The sequence below is a fragment of the Lepus europaeus genome, chromosome 11, assembly GCF_033115175.1.
Source record: "Lepus europaeus isolate LE1 chromosome 11, mLepTim1.pri, whole genome shotgun sequence".
NCBI lineage: Eukaryota > Metazoa > Chordata > Mammalia > Lagomorpha > Leporidae > Lepus > Lepus europaeus.
Window position 1 is genome coordinate 71,020,854 of NC_084837.1, and position 17,687 is coordinate 71,038,540.

A 17,687-nucleotide genomic window follows, 5' to 3' on the forward strand; every position below is an offset into this window, starting at 1 on the left:
AGCAGACACCTCGTAACTTTTTTTTAAGAAAATTTTTATTTAATAAATATAAATTTCAAAAGTACAACTTTTGGATTATAGCAATCCTCCCCTCCATAACCACCTTCTCACCCGCAAACCATCCCATCTCCTACTCCCTCTCCCATCCCATTCTTCATTAAGATTCATTTTTAATTATCTTTATATACAGAAGATCAACTTAGTATATATTAAGCAAAGATTTCAACAGTTTGCACCCACACAGACACACAAAGTGTAAAGTACTGTTTGAAAGACTAGTTTTACCATTAATTCTCATAGTACAACACATTAAAGACAGAGTTCCTACATGGGGAGTAAGATATAGTGACTCCCATGTTGATTTAACAGTTGACACTCTTATTTATGATGTCAGTAATCACCCGAGGCTCTTGTCATGAGCTGCCAAGGCTACGGAAGCCTCTTGAGTTCACAAACTCTGGCCTTATTTAGACAAGGTCATAGTCAAAGTGGAAGTTCTCTCCTCCCTTCAGAGAAAGGTACCTCCTTCTTTGATGGCCCGTTCTTTCTGCTGGGATCTCAATCACAGAGATCTTTCATTTAGGTTTTTTTTTTTTTTTTTTTCCCACAGTGCTTTGGCTTTGCATGCCTGAGAAACTCTCATGGGCTTTTTAGCCAGATCTGAATGCCTTAATGGCTGATTCAGAGTGCTGTTTAGGGCGTTTGCCATTCTATGAGTCTGCTGTGTATCCTGCTTCCCATGTTGGATTGTTTTCTCCTTTTTAATTCTATCAATTATTATTAGCAGATACTGGTCTTATTTATGTGATCCCTTTGACACTTGATCCTATCGTTATGATCAATTATGAACTTAAACTGATCACTTTAGTAAGATGGCATTGATACCTGCCAACTTAATGGGATTTGGAGTCACATGGCACATTTCTAGCTTTACCCTTAGGGGTAAGTTTGAGTGAGTGTGTGCCAAACTGTACATCTCCTCCCTCTCTTATTCCCACTCTTATTTTCAACAGGGATCACTTTTCAGTTAAATTTAAACGACTAAGAATAATTGTGTGTTAATTAAGAGTTCAACCAATAATATTAAGTAGAAAAAGAAAATACTAAAAGGAAGAAAATAGTAAGCTGTTCCTCGATAGTCAGGATAAGGGCTGATTAAGTCATTGTTTCTCATAGTGTCAGTTTCACTTCTACAGGTTTCCTTTTAGGTGTTCAATTAGTTGTCACAGATCAGGGAGAACATATGATATTTGTCCCTTTGGGACTGGCTTATTTCACTCCGCACTGAGATCTACTACCAGACAGGGATGTCTAGTAACTTTGAAAGGAGTTACAGTGAGAGGTTTTTCATCTGCTGGTTCACTCCCGAAATGGCTGCAATGGTCAGGGCTGGGCCAGGCCAAAGCTAGGGGACCTCCATCTGGGTATCCCTTGGTCATCAGGTACCAAGAGATCTCTGTTCTTTGCTAACTAGAATTGAGTCCACAAATTCATTTCCATGTTTGCTGGGCTGGCTTCTGAGAAGCTTCCTTTCCGTACACCTTTGTTAATGTGTGTTTGACGGCTCCTCCCCCTTCTCCAGCAATCTTTGGAGATCTTAAACGATTTAAGTAGGTACAGAGCTATGATTTAGTGCATTTGCAAGTCAAACTGTCTGATTATAATTCTTGGAGGACATTTTGTAGTTCTATTTCCAGTGTCCCAAAGGACAGAAAAGGCGTGGGCAGGCTCACATGGCTTTGTCACATCCTGCGGGATGACAGGAACTCTCTGCTCCTATTTACATCCTGGGGGTGTTACGGTCCCTCCACTAGTGGCTCTCTGAGTTCAGGTCATGCCACCTCTGGCTTAGGTTGTGGACCTAACTCATTTTTTTTGTTGTTGTTGTTGTCACAATTTTTCCTTAACTAGGATTTGAAGGCTTTAAAGAAAAAAAACACCACATTTGTTTCTAGTTTCTTCAGACATCATAGCCACTTTTTAGCATAGGCGTGAAGGACTAGGAGGACTGGGGAAGCCAGCCTGAGGGCCTGGCCTGAATAAAACTGCAGGCACGTTTTGTTCTGCGGGTAGGGACTCCCTCATCCCTCAGTGGGACTGCAGGGCTTTTATGGAGGCTCATGTTTGCCTGCTCACCTCAGGCTTATTGCTCCCTCTCACTGAACTGGCTTTTCTAGAGACATTCAGAATATGAAAAATGTCTTTCTCTGAGCACTTAAAACATGGTTCTGTACTCCAGAATAATTGTAACTTGTCTTTCCACTTTGTATTTTCTCTTTTGTGAGAATTACCTCCTGTAAACCTCCAAAGACACTCACCAAAATTTAAATATTCTCACGAGAGAAAAGAAAGCATGAGAAGTTGATGCTGATTGTTTTAAAACGTTCTTGATGCGTGGCAACAACTGTGCTTTAATAGGTACAGGCTGCGAAATTTTCAAATCTATCTCTGTGGACAGAATTCAGAGGCACATCCAGAAGTCCCCAGTGTCTCTGAATCAGGGAGAGCACACCAAAGGGCAGGGGGTATCTCTCCATCTTTCCGCTCCCTCTTCTGCTGAATTATGACAGCTCAATTCTGTAATTGATCAGATAGCACCTAACAGCTCTAAGTGGAGAGAAAACAAAGAAAATGAAGATACAGAAGTTGAAAGATAGAAGAAAGAATGAATTAGCTTATAGACCCCCCCACCCCACCACGCAAATGCATTAAGAATTTAAAAATTAGTGGAAAACAAACTGGTATCAGATGACTCCAAGTCTCAGTGCAAGCCCTGACTCTCCTGCCTACTGGCTAAGTGACCTTAGATTATTTCACTTTTCCAAGTTTTCATTTCTTCATATACTTGTTGGCAACAATAATAGTTTCATTTAAATGTTTATTTTTATTTGAAAGAGAGAGAGGGAGAGAGAGGGAGAGAGAGAGGGAGAGAGAGAGAGAAAAAGAGAGAGAGAGAGAGAGAGAGAATGAATATGAATCCATCATCTATCTGTTGGTTCATTCCCAAATGCCTGTAATAGCTGAGGCTGGGCCAGGCTGAAACCAGGAGCTGGGAGCCAGGAACTCCACCTGTCTCCTGTGTGTGTGGCAGGGACCTGAGCCACCATCTGCTGCCTCCCAGGATGCACATTTCAGAAGCTGGGTTGGAAGCAGAGGCAGGACTTGAACCCAGGCACTTCAAAATGGGATGTGGGTATCCCAAGTGGCAGCTTAACCTACTGCACTACAGTGCCTGCCCCAATAATAATTTTAGCAGCTAAGATTTACTGAGCACCTACTATTTGTTAAATGCTGTTCTAATTGCCTTTCCTGAATTATGTATCTCTCATACAAGCTTATAAGGTAGGGATCTCTCCATTTTATAAAGGAAGAGGTTGAGTAGGCTTATTGGCTGAGACTAAGCTAATTAATACTAAAGCTAAAATTCAAACTCAAATTATCTAACCACAATACCCATACTCTTAGTCATCATGCCACATGATCTCTCCTTCACAAGATGAAAAAAATACCTGTTTCCTTGGCTACAGGATTACTATGATGATCCAATGAATTAAAAACAAACTCTTTGAATGAGAACACTTCATGGTGCTCTAAAGCAATTGTAAACTTTATTTTTGCATAGTAAATAAACAATCATTTGATTTACACAAAAAGTAGTTAGGTTTTAATTTATTTTCAAAGATTTACTTATTTATTTGAAAGTCACAGTTACAGGGGTGGGGGGCAGAGAGACTTTCTATCTGCTGGTTCACTCCCCATGTGGCCACAATGGCCATCACTTGGCCAGGCCAAACCCAGGAGATAGGAGCTTCATCTGAGTCTTCCATGTGGGTGGAAGGGGCCCAGGAGCTTGGGTCATCTTCTGCTGCATTTTACAGCACATTAGCAGGGAGCTGGATGAAAGCAGAGCAGCCAGGACAGGAACCAGTGCCCATAGTGGATGCTGGCATCACAGGTGGCAGCTTTACCCCATAGGCCACAGCACTGGCCCCCGTTAATAAATAATAAGCACAAACTCCTCGATGCCATGGTTTTGTTCCTCTTAAGAGGAATAATATTTACATTTTGGTAGATCTCTTTGGTGTTTTTACATTCCTTGAGAAAGTGAAGAAATAGGTCACATTATTTTCATTTTTTTAAGGGATAATTGAAGTTCAGTGTGTAAAGAACACAGGCTTTTGGGTGAGGTTCCTCTACTCCCAGTTGTATTTCTGAACTCCATTTTTCTCATCTGTACTCATAGAATGGGGATAAGCAGAAGGTTTTTGGAGGTAAAAAGGAGATATTTCTTACAAAAGAGACAGTACAAATGAGATAAAAGAGTACTTAGCATACTTGACACCTCCCTGGCTCTCAGTTATGTGGCTGCTACTGCTGTTGAAGGAGAAGTGATCGTCACACTGTCTCAGGGTTGCACTTACGTGGGTACCCCAATTTCATTATTCTTCACTGAATGCTATGCAAACTGCTCCATCTGGATGTGTTGTTTCTCTACGTTTTTAATCCAAGTGTTTTGACCTTTTAGTTATGAACTTATTTTTAATGTGCTTATTATGGACAGGCCACTGATTCTGTGTGTTAGGCCACGTGTAATGCCTATTACGTCAGAAATCTCAAGTTGACTTCTTGTCACAAGGCAAAGTTAATGTTAGTGAATCCACATGACCAAGATGAAATATGACACTTGCAGAATCTGACAGGTGGTAATTGAGTAACTATTCTCAGAAAATGAAAGCAGCAGGTGTTTATTGAGTCTTTACTACGTGCTTAGTGTTGTGTGAAGTAGGCGGTACAAAAAGAACACTGTACTTTATCTGACTCTCTGACTCATAGTTTTCTGAGGAAAATAGATGTGATGGAAGCAAGAAACAATTAAAGAACAATAATAAACACTATGATTCAGCTCATGTTAGTTAAGTGGACTCTGGTTTGGGTGCCACATGGGCCCTCATAGCCTAGTGGGTAAAGAGACAAGTAAATCCACACTCAGTGCATCATTCAATAAGCTATAATAGAGTTATTAATATCAAATGCAGGGGAGGGGTTATGTGGTATGTATGCATCTGAGCGGTGGTGTGGGCTCTCTGGGGAGGTAAGGCTGGAATGTTAGTGATAAAGAAATATTGAGTGAAGCATCTTGGTAAAGTCACTAGAGGTGGAAGAGTCTGAGGGTGATGAAGAACAGCATTTGTTCTGCATTCCTTATGGCCAGAGTTTCAAGTTTATGGGAGTAGTGGTGGTAGAGCAGTTTGGAGAAGTGAGTTAAGTCATTAAAGGCCTTGTGTACTGAGAAGTCTAAGTATGAAGGTACTGGAAACCAGGCAGGCAAGAGATGGTTACAAACTGCCAGTGTTTCAGAATGATGACTCTAGGGACAGCTTCAGGCAAAACAAGTGAGAAACCAGGGCCTGAAACAAGTCTTAGAAGAAAGACAAGATAGATGAGTGAATAATAATGTGAGTAAATAGATAATAACTGTAAGTATTGTAAGAGTGTAGAGAAAGGGGATACCAAAGTGGTAGCAATATCTGAAGAAGACATGATGGAGGAAGATTTGAATGGCCAGCCTTCTGACTTGTGCATAAGCTGAGTATTGAGTAGCAATAAGACTTATAGAGGAAAGAAGACAGGAAGTAATACCAGTTGCATGAATACGTATGAGATGGTCAAGGACACAAATCTAACTTGGAAAGAGTGATAGGTGATACAATTACATATGCAAATTGGTCCCAGGTTTTCAAAGGCTTTGAAATGGCAAATTGAGGAGGTTGGACTTATTTCATTATTTAGTAGGAAGCCACTGAAAATCCTTAAACAACTGTTTTGAGATTTTCAGTTTGGATTAAAGCTGTGTTCACCAACTGTACCTCTTCATGTTGGTTTGAGTAAGATGTATTTGGTGACACTAGTTCTGATTCATATATTTAATGGAAATAAATGTCAGAAAGACAGCGTTACTTTTGGGCTGAAAAATATAGATGAATGACCCCACTTTGACAGTGAGAAGACTATAGAATAGTCCACCATTGGAAGACAAAGGAATTTGAGGCAGAAATTAATGAGTGCTCAAATGCGATGTTTAGTGACACCAATCTAAAAAAGGATGGAGTATAAAGAAAGAAGGGAGGAAATGCTTGCCCTATGGAATCTTTTAGGGATAGCAAAAACATGGCATACACAGTAAATATCTCATTATACACCCAAGCAGATGTTGTTAAACAATCTTAGTGTTTTTCCTATTGGGCTCAATTGTTGCCTAAAGCCCTCGTTAACACCACGCTACAGCCAGCTACTATTAATTGGTCGGAGTTGGCACTGTATTTGTCATGCTTGATGTAAGAAAAGGATGAGAAATAGATTAAAGCTGTACTCACAGTACAAATCAATTTTTACTTTTTCAGGTGGAACTTGCAGAAATTTGTGCTAAGAGTGAACGTTATATTGGCACTGAAGGAGGAGGCATGGACCAATCCATATCATTTCTTGCAGAAGAAGGAACCGTAGGTGGCATTGAGTTATTTGAAAACATCAGCTTGGGGAAATTCGCACAGTGAAGAAGGCCTTGGGATCGCCAGCATTTTGGGTTTTGGGCCTCTTCTTTGTTATGCTTTACTGTAGGGTGTTATTTTCTAGTTGCCTTGTAACCCAAGGGTACCATGGGTGAATTTACTTTGTCTTATGCTGATCACTTCTACTCTAAGCTTCCAGACTCATACCTCAAAACTATTTTTTCTCATGTATTTTTCCTTTTTTTCTTCTTTTTTAGGAAGAGATTTTTCAATTCCCTAGTTTTTTAGCCCCTTTTGTAACTTCTGTCCTAAATCACTTCTCATCTCATGACATTTTCCTAATCTCATGTTGGTTTTAAACCCAAATGTTCATTTTCTTACCACATGTATTCCTAACTCCTCTTTTTATAATTTACTCTTTGATATCATTTTTCTCTGTCAACATTTTTGGGTCTTTAGTGGTGGGAAAAAGAATGTTGAAAGCAAGCCAAGAGTGAATTCCCCAGCGAATACCACTTCCCCATGGCTATCAGCTTCTTTAGGTAAAACATAGATTTTGGTTGTTGTCTATAATCTACACACTTTCAAAATAGAAACAGTTATTTCTTTAAAATCTTAGTTTTTTTTTTCAGAGTTCTCTAGGCTTGGCTATTTTCCAAGAACACCTAGATTCCTTCTTATTAAGAATATTTGCTGCTGATTTCCCTAAGTCAAAGACATATGGAATGAAGAAGTTTGGTTTAATACTCTGAAAAATATTATGGGTGTTTTGGATGAGGCCCAACAATCATCCATGATAGCAAGTGTGCTGACATTAATGTACATTGGCTATAAAGTCTGAACAGTGTCCAGGTTCTTTGGGCTTGCAAAGTACTTAATCGTCTGACCTCTGCTTTACCCCTCCATTGTAATCTCTTGCCACCTCTCACTTCTCAGACTCTATGCTCCAGCCAAACTTCCGATTCCCAAAATGTAGTTAGCACCCATGTTGTTTTTCACCTCTGGACTCACAGAGCTCTTCCCTGTTCTTCACATCCTATTTGAGGAGAGAACCCTCTGTCTGTCCTGCTGTAGTTCCTCCTTTAGGACTTGACTTAAATTTCCCTTTTTCAAAGGAAAATGTACTAGGTTGTATGTGATCAAGGTGCTTCAAGTGTGTGTTTATATAGCATCTTCTGCTTTGGTGCTTTTGTCATACAACTTGGAAATGATGGCTCTGTGAGGGCAGGGTCATTGTCTATCTTATTCATTATTGTGTTTCCAGTACTTAGTATTGTGCCTGGAAGTCAATAAATTATATTTAAATAAATGAATGCATTTTTGAGAAAAGATATTGTTAAGGTAATTAGTGTATATAGGCTTAAACATGTCTGAATTCTAATAAATTATATCTCCCCTGCCATTTTTCTTCCAATAGGCCAAGTTGATAGAATTTAGTCCTTTGAGGGCAACTGATGTTAAACTCCCAAGTGGAGCAGTGTTTGTGATCGCCAACAGCTGTGTGGAAATGAACAAAGCAGCAACTTCCCATTTTAATATCAGAGTGATGGAGTGTCGGTTGGCTGCAAAGGTATGAACATGGCTAAGTAGTGAAATCTGAAGTAGGCATTTTCTTGTCCTTGTTCTTTTTGTTTCTGTCACTTTGTCTCTCTCCCCAATTTTAGGACAACATTGTGATTGCAGGAACAATTGGCAATCTGAATCCAAACTCAGGAGATAGATAAACCAGTAGGTGTGTGCCCTCTGACTTCTAGCTCTGCAGAAGCCATATGAACTTAACCTCTGTTTTCCAAGGTGACAGTGAGAAGAAGAGGACAGTTTATATCCATAAAGCACAGTTCATGGGTTAGGTTGAGCGGTAGAAAAAGATAGTTTGGAGTGATTGATAGGAAGTGATCTCAGCTGGTCTTGTTTCCTAACCAGAAGTAATGGCAGTCTCTGCTTAGTTTTCTCAGATACATCATTTTTCACCATTGCTGTTAGTGATCACTCCAAAAATATAGGCTTGGTGCAACCACCTGTGATTAAAAAGATTTCTTCATGTTTACCAGGGAATCATAAACCAGAGGGAATATTGGCCGGTTGAGAAATTTAAATCTAAGTGGTTCCCTTGCTTAACACCTTTCACAGGCTTCTCATTTCATTGCAGTAAACAGTCCTTATCAACATGTGGAGAGCCTCGAAACCTCGTACCTGTACACCTCATTCTGTTCCTCTTCTAGAGTCCCCTACTCCATTGCACTCCAATAATGAGGATCATGTCTTCTCAGGGCCTTTGCCCATGCCTAGTACACTATTTCAACCCTCTTTGAACTCTCTCTCTCTCTCTCTCTCTTTTTTTTTTTGACAGGCAGCGTGGATAGTGAGAGAAAGAGAGAGAGAGAGAGAGAGAGAAAGGTCTTCCTTTTTGCCGTTGGTTCACCCTCCAATGGCCTCTGCAGCCGGCGCATCATGCTGATCCGAAGGCAGGAGCCAGGTGCTTCTCCTGGTCTCCCATGGGGTGCAGGGCCCAAGCACTTGGGCCATCCTCCACTGCCTTCCCGGGCCACAGCAGAGAGCTGGCCTGGAAGAGGGGCAACCGGGACAGAATCCGGCGCCCTGACCAGGTCTAGAACCCGGTGTGCCGGCGCTGCAAGGCAGAGGATTAGCCTATTGAGCTGCGGTGCCGGCCTCTTTGAGCTCTCAATCCAATTCCCTCAGGGAACATTCCTTGACTTCTGTACTTCTGGACTAAGGTAGAACCTTCTTTATACTGTATAGCACTTGCATTACTCAGTTATGGTACTTACTACAATTATTTGTTTAATGTCCATCTCTTCTTTCAGATTTGGTTTTGCTTCAGAGCTGAGACTCTTCTGCCCCTAATGCTTAATGTATGCTTAGACTAAGGTGGACATAGGATATACACTTGGTGAATAAATGGATGACTGCTTTCTGTGTCACCTGCTCTGTTCCATTTACTTTGCTCAGCTTCACAGTTTTCTAGAAGTGCCCATAGTGTGTCCAGCACCAAATAGATTCTGTAGAGATAAGCAAAGTGTAGTTAGCCCGTGTGATTGACTCTGCATGTCTCCTCTTACTCTCACCCCTGATGTTGTGAAGTGGGGAAAGTCAGAAAAATTAGTTTTATGGTTTGCTTGTTTCTAGACAGTTTTGACCTTACTGATTTTAAAAAGATCATATTTCAAATTTGGAATTTATTCAATAATTTCTAAAAATTATGTAAGAGAAAAATTTTAACATGAAACTTTTTACAGCCTCTGATCTGTGCATATATGTGTAGAAGTGGTACAGTAAACCTTATTATAAAGGGCTCATTAAACTTTTTTTCTCCTTCAGGACATATTTCCTCTTTCAGGAAATGGAAAAATTAGTGTCTTATTTGTTTGAAGGCTTACTCTTGTTGACTTTTTATCTTGAGGTCAATGAGTAAGTGTTGTCTTCCTAAGAAGACTCAAATATAGACAACATTGTTTCCCAAGTTCTATCACAAAATCAGATATATTGTACCAGATCCATAGGTGAACTGAAACAGGGATGAGACAAGCGAAATGGGTCAAGTTATGAATACTTTGTTTCAGAGAAGTAAGTAGAAAGTGAAGAATACAACTATGGTGTTGAATCTTTATAGTAAAAGTTATTGGGATGTGTGTGATGATTGAAAAGTGAACAATTTTATCAAGATGGAGAATGTTTTCTAAATTGTGTTGTTGCAAATCACTGGAATCCAAGGTTCTATATAAAAGGAAACTGAAGATAAAACTGACACAGTGGACTGTTCCTGTAGATATTGGTGTTAGGAGTATAGGCTGGGATTCTGCTAAGCATATTTTTCTTATATTTTGTTGTCCATTCTTCTATTTTTGGCAATATGTGAATGAATCCCATTTTTGTTTAAAAATGGTCTCCTTAAGTAAGGAAATAAACTCCCATGTGAAAAGGTAGAGAACAATATCTCAGCCTGGATAAACTTTCTGTTTTCACAGAATAATAACAAAATGTCATTGGAGAATGACTAATCATGGTAGTTTAGAAAATGAGACTAGGGGCCGGTACTGTGGCACAGAGGGTTAATCCTGAGCCTGCAGTGCCAGCATCACATATGAATGCTGGTTCAAGTCCCAGCTGCTCCACTTCCAATCCAGCTCTCTGCTATGGCCTGGGAAAGCAGTAGAAGATGGTTCAAGTCCTTGGGTCCCTGCACCCATGTGGGAGACTCGCAAGAAGCTCCTGGCTCCTGGCTTTGGATTGGTGCAGCTGCGGGCATTTTGGGGAGTGAACCAGCAGATGGAAGACCTTTTTCTCTGTCTCTCCCTCTAACTGTCTGAAACTCTGCCTCTCAAATAAATAAAATAAAACTTTAAAAAAAAAAAAAAGGAAATGAGAAAATGAGACTAAGCAGATGGGGCTCCACCTGGCAAAGTTGCAATGAATAATATGTACTTTTCCTCTCCTCCTGTCCTTCCAAGATTGTTTATTGAAACTGAGTGACTTTCATATCATTAGTACTGAGAAGTATACTAAGATAATAAAGATGATTTTTCTTTGTTGTACTTTTTTTTCATTGAAAATATCTCCTGTTCTCAATTTTCCTCTCTCTCTCTCTCGACTAACTTTAAAAAATTAACTGATTTAGATTCATTAAAAGTCAGAGTCTTGTAGTGTATTTGAACTAAAATTGAAAACATTTCAAGGCAAACTCAATGGAGATTTATAATTATTACTTGCGTAAGTGATACTTTTAAGTGAAGCACATTTTTGTGTTCTTAAATTAACAAAGTGGCCAGGGATTTTTAATGGGCACAATTTTTTTTTTCATATTTTGCACATACTTAGTGGCTTAAACTTTTCCAGAAATATTTCATGCCTATAAAAGAGAGTATCCCTAGTCATACTGAGGGATAAAATGTGTGATGCCAATAGTAAGTATTATGAGAAGTCAGCTAGGGAAGAGAAATTAGACCGTTGCTTTTTTGAATGCTCTGAGCTCCTCGTGGCAACATGTGAAGCAATGGAGAGGGGTTTCATGTGGTCCTCTGACACTGTAAGGGAAATTTACAGTGATTCTTTACAAGGCCTGTCTGGTCATGGCCCATCACTCACAGTTTTTCAGTTCCTGTCATTTAGTGGTTGATATGGAACTTATTCTCTTTCTGGTGATAGACTGTGAGGAGAGTTGGCATTATACTTCTCAGGGCTTGGCAGTTTCCTTGAATCCAAGCAGAGAAAAACCAAATACCCAAGAATGTGGCCAATTTCACACAGCCTGTTGATTCAGTAGAGCATACTCTGCCAAGACTGTAGCATGGAGTATTCAGAGAATGGTGAGTCCAAGCTTCATGGCAGATGATGTTATGTTCTGGAGAATAGGGGTGATGTTCATGGAACCACCTTGTGGCAGTACCTTCAGGGCTGGGCTAAGGATCTCCTGGACTTGGTCCTGGGAGTAGAGGGGAGCTGTTAATGTTGTTAGCAGGGGATTGTAGAATTATTATTCTGGCAGGGTAAACGTTTGGCTTGGGTGAAAAGAGGTGGGTATTAGAATAATAGTGAGGTTTAATTCAAAAGGGAGAGAAGCTATGACTGGGCCTGGTAAAGGGTCGAGTACAAGGCTCTCTGTGATTGGATTTCAGTTTTCCTTCTGGCCTACTGCATCATTACTTTGAGGAAGCTTTTCTTGCTGACCTCTCTATACCCATTAAGGTTGAACACTTTTTTATATGTTCCTATCCTGTCCTGTATTTTTCATTTACCAACAGTCAGGTTAAGTTCTTCAGTGGGTGATTTCTATTTAACATCCGTCTCCTCTGCTAGGATTGTGAATTTCATGTGGCCAGGAGCCATGTGTCCCTTATTTACTGCTATCTGTCTGGAGCCTGGGGTGTAGTAGGTACTTAACAGATACTCATTGCATGCAGATGTACATGAATAAAGGAAAGTGTTGAGTTGACAAGTTGCAGTTTGAGCTAAAATGTTGGACAGAAAGGGCAGTGGTGCCACCGGTAGGTTTGGAGAAGGTGAGGTAGAAGGTGACTGGAGAATAGGAGGCGACGATAATTCCCTACAGAATTTTCTTGTAAGTGGTTGGCAGTCTCAGCTAGGAGAGTATCTCATGGATGGGGCTGTAGCCTTCAGATGTATTTGGTTTGAGATAATCGTTGAAACCAAGAGCTACATTCAGTTCACTGAGGGAAGAAATGTGAAAAGAGAGGGTCAGAAGGCCAGGAATAAGCTAGGGAGATGCTTTAATTCAATAAAGACAGGGAAAAAATGAGTCACAGAAGGAAATGATATAAGAATCAGAGAGAGAGGTGAGAGAGAGACTAGGAAAATTCAATGCTCTAGAAGCCAATATAACACAGAGTGTTGAAGAATTCCCAAAGCCATAGTTTAAGTAAAAATTAAAAGCAAGATGGCTTTGGTTTTTAGAGATGAGGAAGGGCCTTTGGGTGCCATATTCAGTATTTAGTATAGTTACTGAGAGCTTTGGTGAGTATGTCCACTGGTTCTAGGTGTTGGATGGTGAAGTGATGGACAAATGAAGGACTTTTAGGGTGGATCTATCTATGTTTAAAGACATATGAAGAGGTGTCAGGTGGGAGAGGACAACCTAGAGAGGCAGGAGAATGTGGGGAGGGAAGGAAATTTTTTTTTTTGACAGGTAGAGTTATAGACAGAGAGAGAGAGACAGAGAGAAAGGTCTTCCTTCCGTTGGTTCACCCCCTAAATGGTCACCACGGCCGTCGCTGCACCAATCTGAAGCCAGGAGCCAGGTGCTTCCTCCTGGTCTCCCATGCGGGTGCAGGGGCCCAAGCACTTGGGCCATCCTGAGGGAAGGAAATTTAATCCTTCAAGGTCCCCTCTGGGCTAGCAGGGTGCTGGTTGATTTTCTTATTATCTTATTTAGCCTTCCCAATAGCTTGTGAGGTAGCCATTAAGTGCCTCATTTCACTTACTGTGGCTTTCAGGAGAGGTCTGTTGTGATGATTTTGAATGGAGGAATCCAGGTCTGCCTTAGCCTGTGCTCCTTGCATTGTACTTCTTGGCTATTGAGGATGAGTTGGATCTAGAGCACCATGCATGGTGTTGCCTTACAAAGGAGGCTGTGCTGAGGTTGCAGGGAGAATTGTAGAAGTTTCATTGGTATGACTTGATTTATTCTGTGGCCTGCAAACTAATATGGAGAACATGACAATGGGGATGACAAGGATTGGAGAAGGTCACGTGATGAATGTGGTTATGGCCAGGGGTGGAACATGGACACAGAAATCACTAACTACAGTGGAATGTTGGGGAAGGTCTCCATGTAGTTGGAAGAGGGATGAAAGGGAAATAAGACCCTACCCCCCAAAAAAAGAAAGATAAAAGGTGTCTATAGTAAAAGTTGCTCTGTAAGATCTTATGTATGTCAAAGTGTGTTTGAGTAGGTGTGCATAAATAATTGTATGCTAGAATGCCAGTCACTTTGGTGTGGTAACTGAATTGAGTGATTAAAAATGATTCATTTATTTCAGTTTTTTGGGAGGGAGTACTTAGAACTTTCTACAATGAGCATATGTAATTTATGCAACCAAAAACAACAACACAGCTTCTTTTGTTGTGTGGAAAATAACTTTTTGAATGCATTGTTATTTTTAGAGGGAACACAGAGAAAGGATTAGAAAAATTTCCCTTTATGGACCTAGTGAGAAGACTTGGTACTTTCCCCACTGAGGTGTCAGTCAAATGCAAGGAGAAAGTCAAAGAGAGGTGGATTCTGACAGTCTCTTGAGTGAGGGTCCTTCTCTTAGTACACTCCCCCCCATACCCTTTACTGGAAGCCCCGGTCAGGGTTTTTTCTGGTTGTAGGCAAGATCTTAGTATTTTAGTTAGCATCTGGCACAACTGGGAGGTGTTAGGGAGTTAAGACTCTGATGGAAGCCTCAGCCAAAAATGATCGGGACTTAGGGGGCAAATACCTGAGTTTTCTCGCCCTTGGGGATTATATAGACAGATCTCAGAAGATCCATCAGGCCCAGCCTCACCTGATTGCATCAGTGCCCCATGGACTGACATCTTTTTCCTGTCTCACTTTCCATTCCTATTCTGGTGCTTGTTGGGATCACTCTGCTCCTAAATTCTTGCCTTCAAATTCTTGTCATGAGTTTCAGAGAAAAACCAACCTGTGTCAGGAACCCAGCACTAACAGTGTTCCTTCCCATGACTGTGGACAAAGCAGCTGTTGTCTGCAAAGCATGAAAATAGAGCTCAGGAACCTCCCAGAAGTGGTATCTGAATGAATACTTAATGTTTGCTGTGGTGAAAAGAAAATGGTGAACGTTGACAAAGAACTGCTTTCTCTTATTTCCCCACTCTGCTACTGAGTGAGGGACTTGTGACGAAACGACCCATATCCCTGACTCATAGCCCTGCCTCACAAATGTGAAGTCGGCCAGTCACCAGAGCCATAAGTGACATATTCCCTCATGGAGTTCTGTCCTTGAGCAACAGTAGTAATCTTACCCGCCCACTTCTCTCATCTGCAAGTCATCTTTCTGTTTCCTGAGCCAAATTTCAAAGGGCTTAAGCGGCTTTCCTATTTTACTCCCTCAATGTAGTGCAATTCAACGGCTCATGGGCTATGCAGCTGTCCTTGAGGGCATGTGGTAGATTTCATCCTTAATTGAAATACACACCAAATTGGCTGCATGGATCCTCCAGCTGAAGGCTAAGTGGACAATTGGGCTAAGAGCAAAGTGGGATGTTGCTGGAGTGAATGTGGACTTTTGTATGTTAGTTCCTCTGTCTGTAGAAGAAAAGCACATGGGGAGGCTGCCTTTGAAAACTAAACCGTGGGCTGCAGGCATCTTTTACAGACTTTCTCCTCACGCATCACTGGCCAAATTTTCTTGAATCAAGGGCCTGGGGCAGTGTGACTGGTTCAAGTGAGAATGGGGATGGGAACTTGGAGATCGTTGTTGACTGAACAGTTCTTAGAAAGAACCCACTCTCATAATGGGGGCAGTTCTCTGACGTTTTCCCTTTTGCTTTCCTTTTTTAAAAGAAACAACCATTTATTAAAGTGTTTTAAAATCACTTGAATGTTGACTTCTAGCACACATCTTCATTTAGGCTTAGAAATGCATTTCTAAGACCTGAATGGTGATTTGAACTAACATGAGTAGCATATATATCGTCCATATCTCCTAGAGAATGTGGCCTTGGGGAAGAAGGAGAGTGGTAGCACCTGGATTAAATTTTCAAATCTATTATTTTCTAGTTAGGTGACTTTGGACAAATCACTTACTTTTATCTCTCACAAAGAGTAAAAATACCTATCTCACAGGGTTGTTGAAGATTACAAGAATTAAAGAGCACATTTTAATCCATACAGCACTATTATCTTCACTAGCTTCCATTGTTTATCTCAGATGCATTATGGATATATGTTGCCAGAATACATCGTTGTAGGAAATCACTGACTTCAGCTTTTCTTTCCATATAAAATAAATATATATTTTATGCTCATTCTTTTTTAAAATATTTTTTAAAGATTTATTTATTTGAAAGTCAGAATAACAGAGAGAGGGAGAAAGAGAAAGACACACACACACACACACACCCAGAGAGAGAGAGAGAGAGAGAGAGAGATCTTCCATCCACTGGGTCACTCACCAAATGGCTGCAAACAGCCAGAGCTGGGCCAGGCTAGAGCCCGGAGCCAGGAGCTTCTCCAGGTTTCTCACATAGGTACAGAACCCAAGGTCTTGGGCTATCTTCAGCTGCTGTCCCAGGTGCATTAGCAAGGAGCCTCCAGTGGAACAGCTGGGATTAGAACCAGCGTTCATATGGGATGCCTGCGCTGCACATTGCAGCTCTGTGCCACAGTACCATCTTCGAAATTTCATTTTTTTTCTTATATATACCTTTTAAGATTTTTCAAATTGGTTTTAGAATACTTTGAAATATAGAACATGAATAAATGAATTTACTAAATTAACAAGTGGGTCATTCTATAGGGCTATTAACCCAGTACTGTTAATAGCACTAACTAAATGTGCTAAGCTAACAAGGGCAGAAGAAAAGTCTTAGCTCATGTTCTTGCTTTAAAAATGGCAGCATGTTCTGTGAAATAATTGAACAGAAAAACATAATTCTATTGTCTCTTTTCCAAGTTCTGCTTTAAAATCATTAACTCTGTTCAAGTGTGTGAGCCAAGGTTTTAAAAAAGATGATTAATGAATTTAAGAACTTCTGTTATTAACATTCTTCAGAAGTGAGTTGCCCTAACCAAAGTACAATAGTTTTTTGGTAAACTCTGCTTCCTGTCGAAAAGAACGAAAATCAACTCAGCAACATAATAGAAGGGTAAATCAGATGCACATTTCCTTGAAGACTAGTTTCTCCTTCTCTTGTTTCTTTTTGTTGTTTGAACTGTCTGCACCTGCTGTCTTTATACCTTGGCAATGAATTTTATGGACCTCAGGGTGACAGAAATCTTAACAGTTTTGATTGTCACCTCCTGTGAAGGGCAGTGGTTTGGGGAGAATGAAAGAAACATATCTAGGTTGGTTTACCAGGAGTATACCCTGTTATAAAGATTTGGTTTGTACTTAACCTTCTGGAGGATGCCCTATGAAGAGATTGTAAGCCATATGCCTTTTCTTGAGAGTGGAGAAACAGACAGCTCTTCTGCTACCAGCGATCTAATGAAGTGGTTTTTTATAAGGTCACCAATGAGGTTTTCATTTAAAAATCTAGGACTTTACTCCAAACGCCCAGATACTTAAATTCATTAGCCATTTTCAAAGAGGCATGTAGTAAACAGGAAGTGCTGTAATGAAACTGGGCATGCAGTGTCCATCTCAGTACTCAGGTCACATGAGATTTGAATAGTTTCCTCTAGACTTTACAGAGAGGGACATAGTGGTGTTAAACTGAATAAAGATAAAAGAATGAAATTATTCAAAGAAAAAGCCTCAGGGAAAGTGGTGACAGACCAAAAAAATCAGTGGGAGATTAGTCATGTGTGTGTGTGTGTGTGTGTGTGTTGGGACAAATACTTCACTAGTTTGAGCATCATACAAGCATGTTTAATTCCAAACATCTGAACCCAGTATGCATGTCCAAACAATGGTCAAAATTTGGATAGGTTGAATGGAAAAAAAAACAGCTTAAAGTTGAATCTGACTAATTAAA

General features: G+C 40.4%; 1 protein-coding gene across 4 annotated transcripts in view; it reads left to right on the forward strand.

The window, feature by feature from the left end:
• GALK2 (galactokinase 2) overlaps nucleotides 1-17,687 on the forward strand; it is a 139,619-nt gene that overhangs the window by 85,147 nt on the left and 36,785 nt on the right. For all 4 annotated transcript variants that reach the window (XM_062205875.1, XM_062205876.1, XM_062205874.1 and 1 more), the window contains 2 exons: nucleotides 6,402-6,500; nucleotides 7,927-8,079. In XM_062205875.1, coding sequence (XP_062061859.1) covers nucleotides 6,402-6,500; nucleotides 7,927-8,079 — 252 coding nt within the window. The remainder of the gene's footprint in view (nucleotides 1-6,401; nucleotides 6,501-7,926; nucleotides 8,080-17,687) is intronic.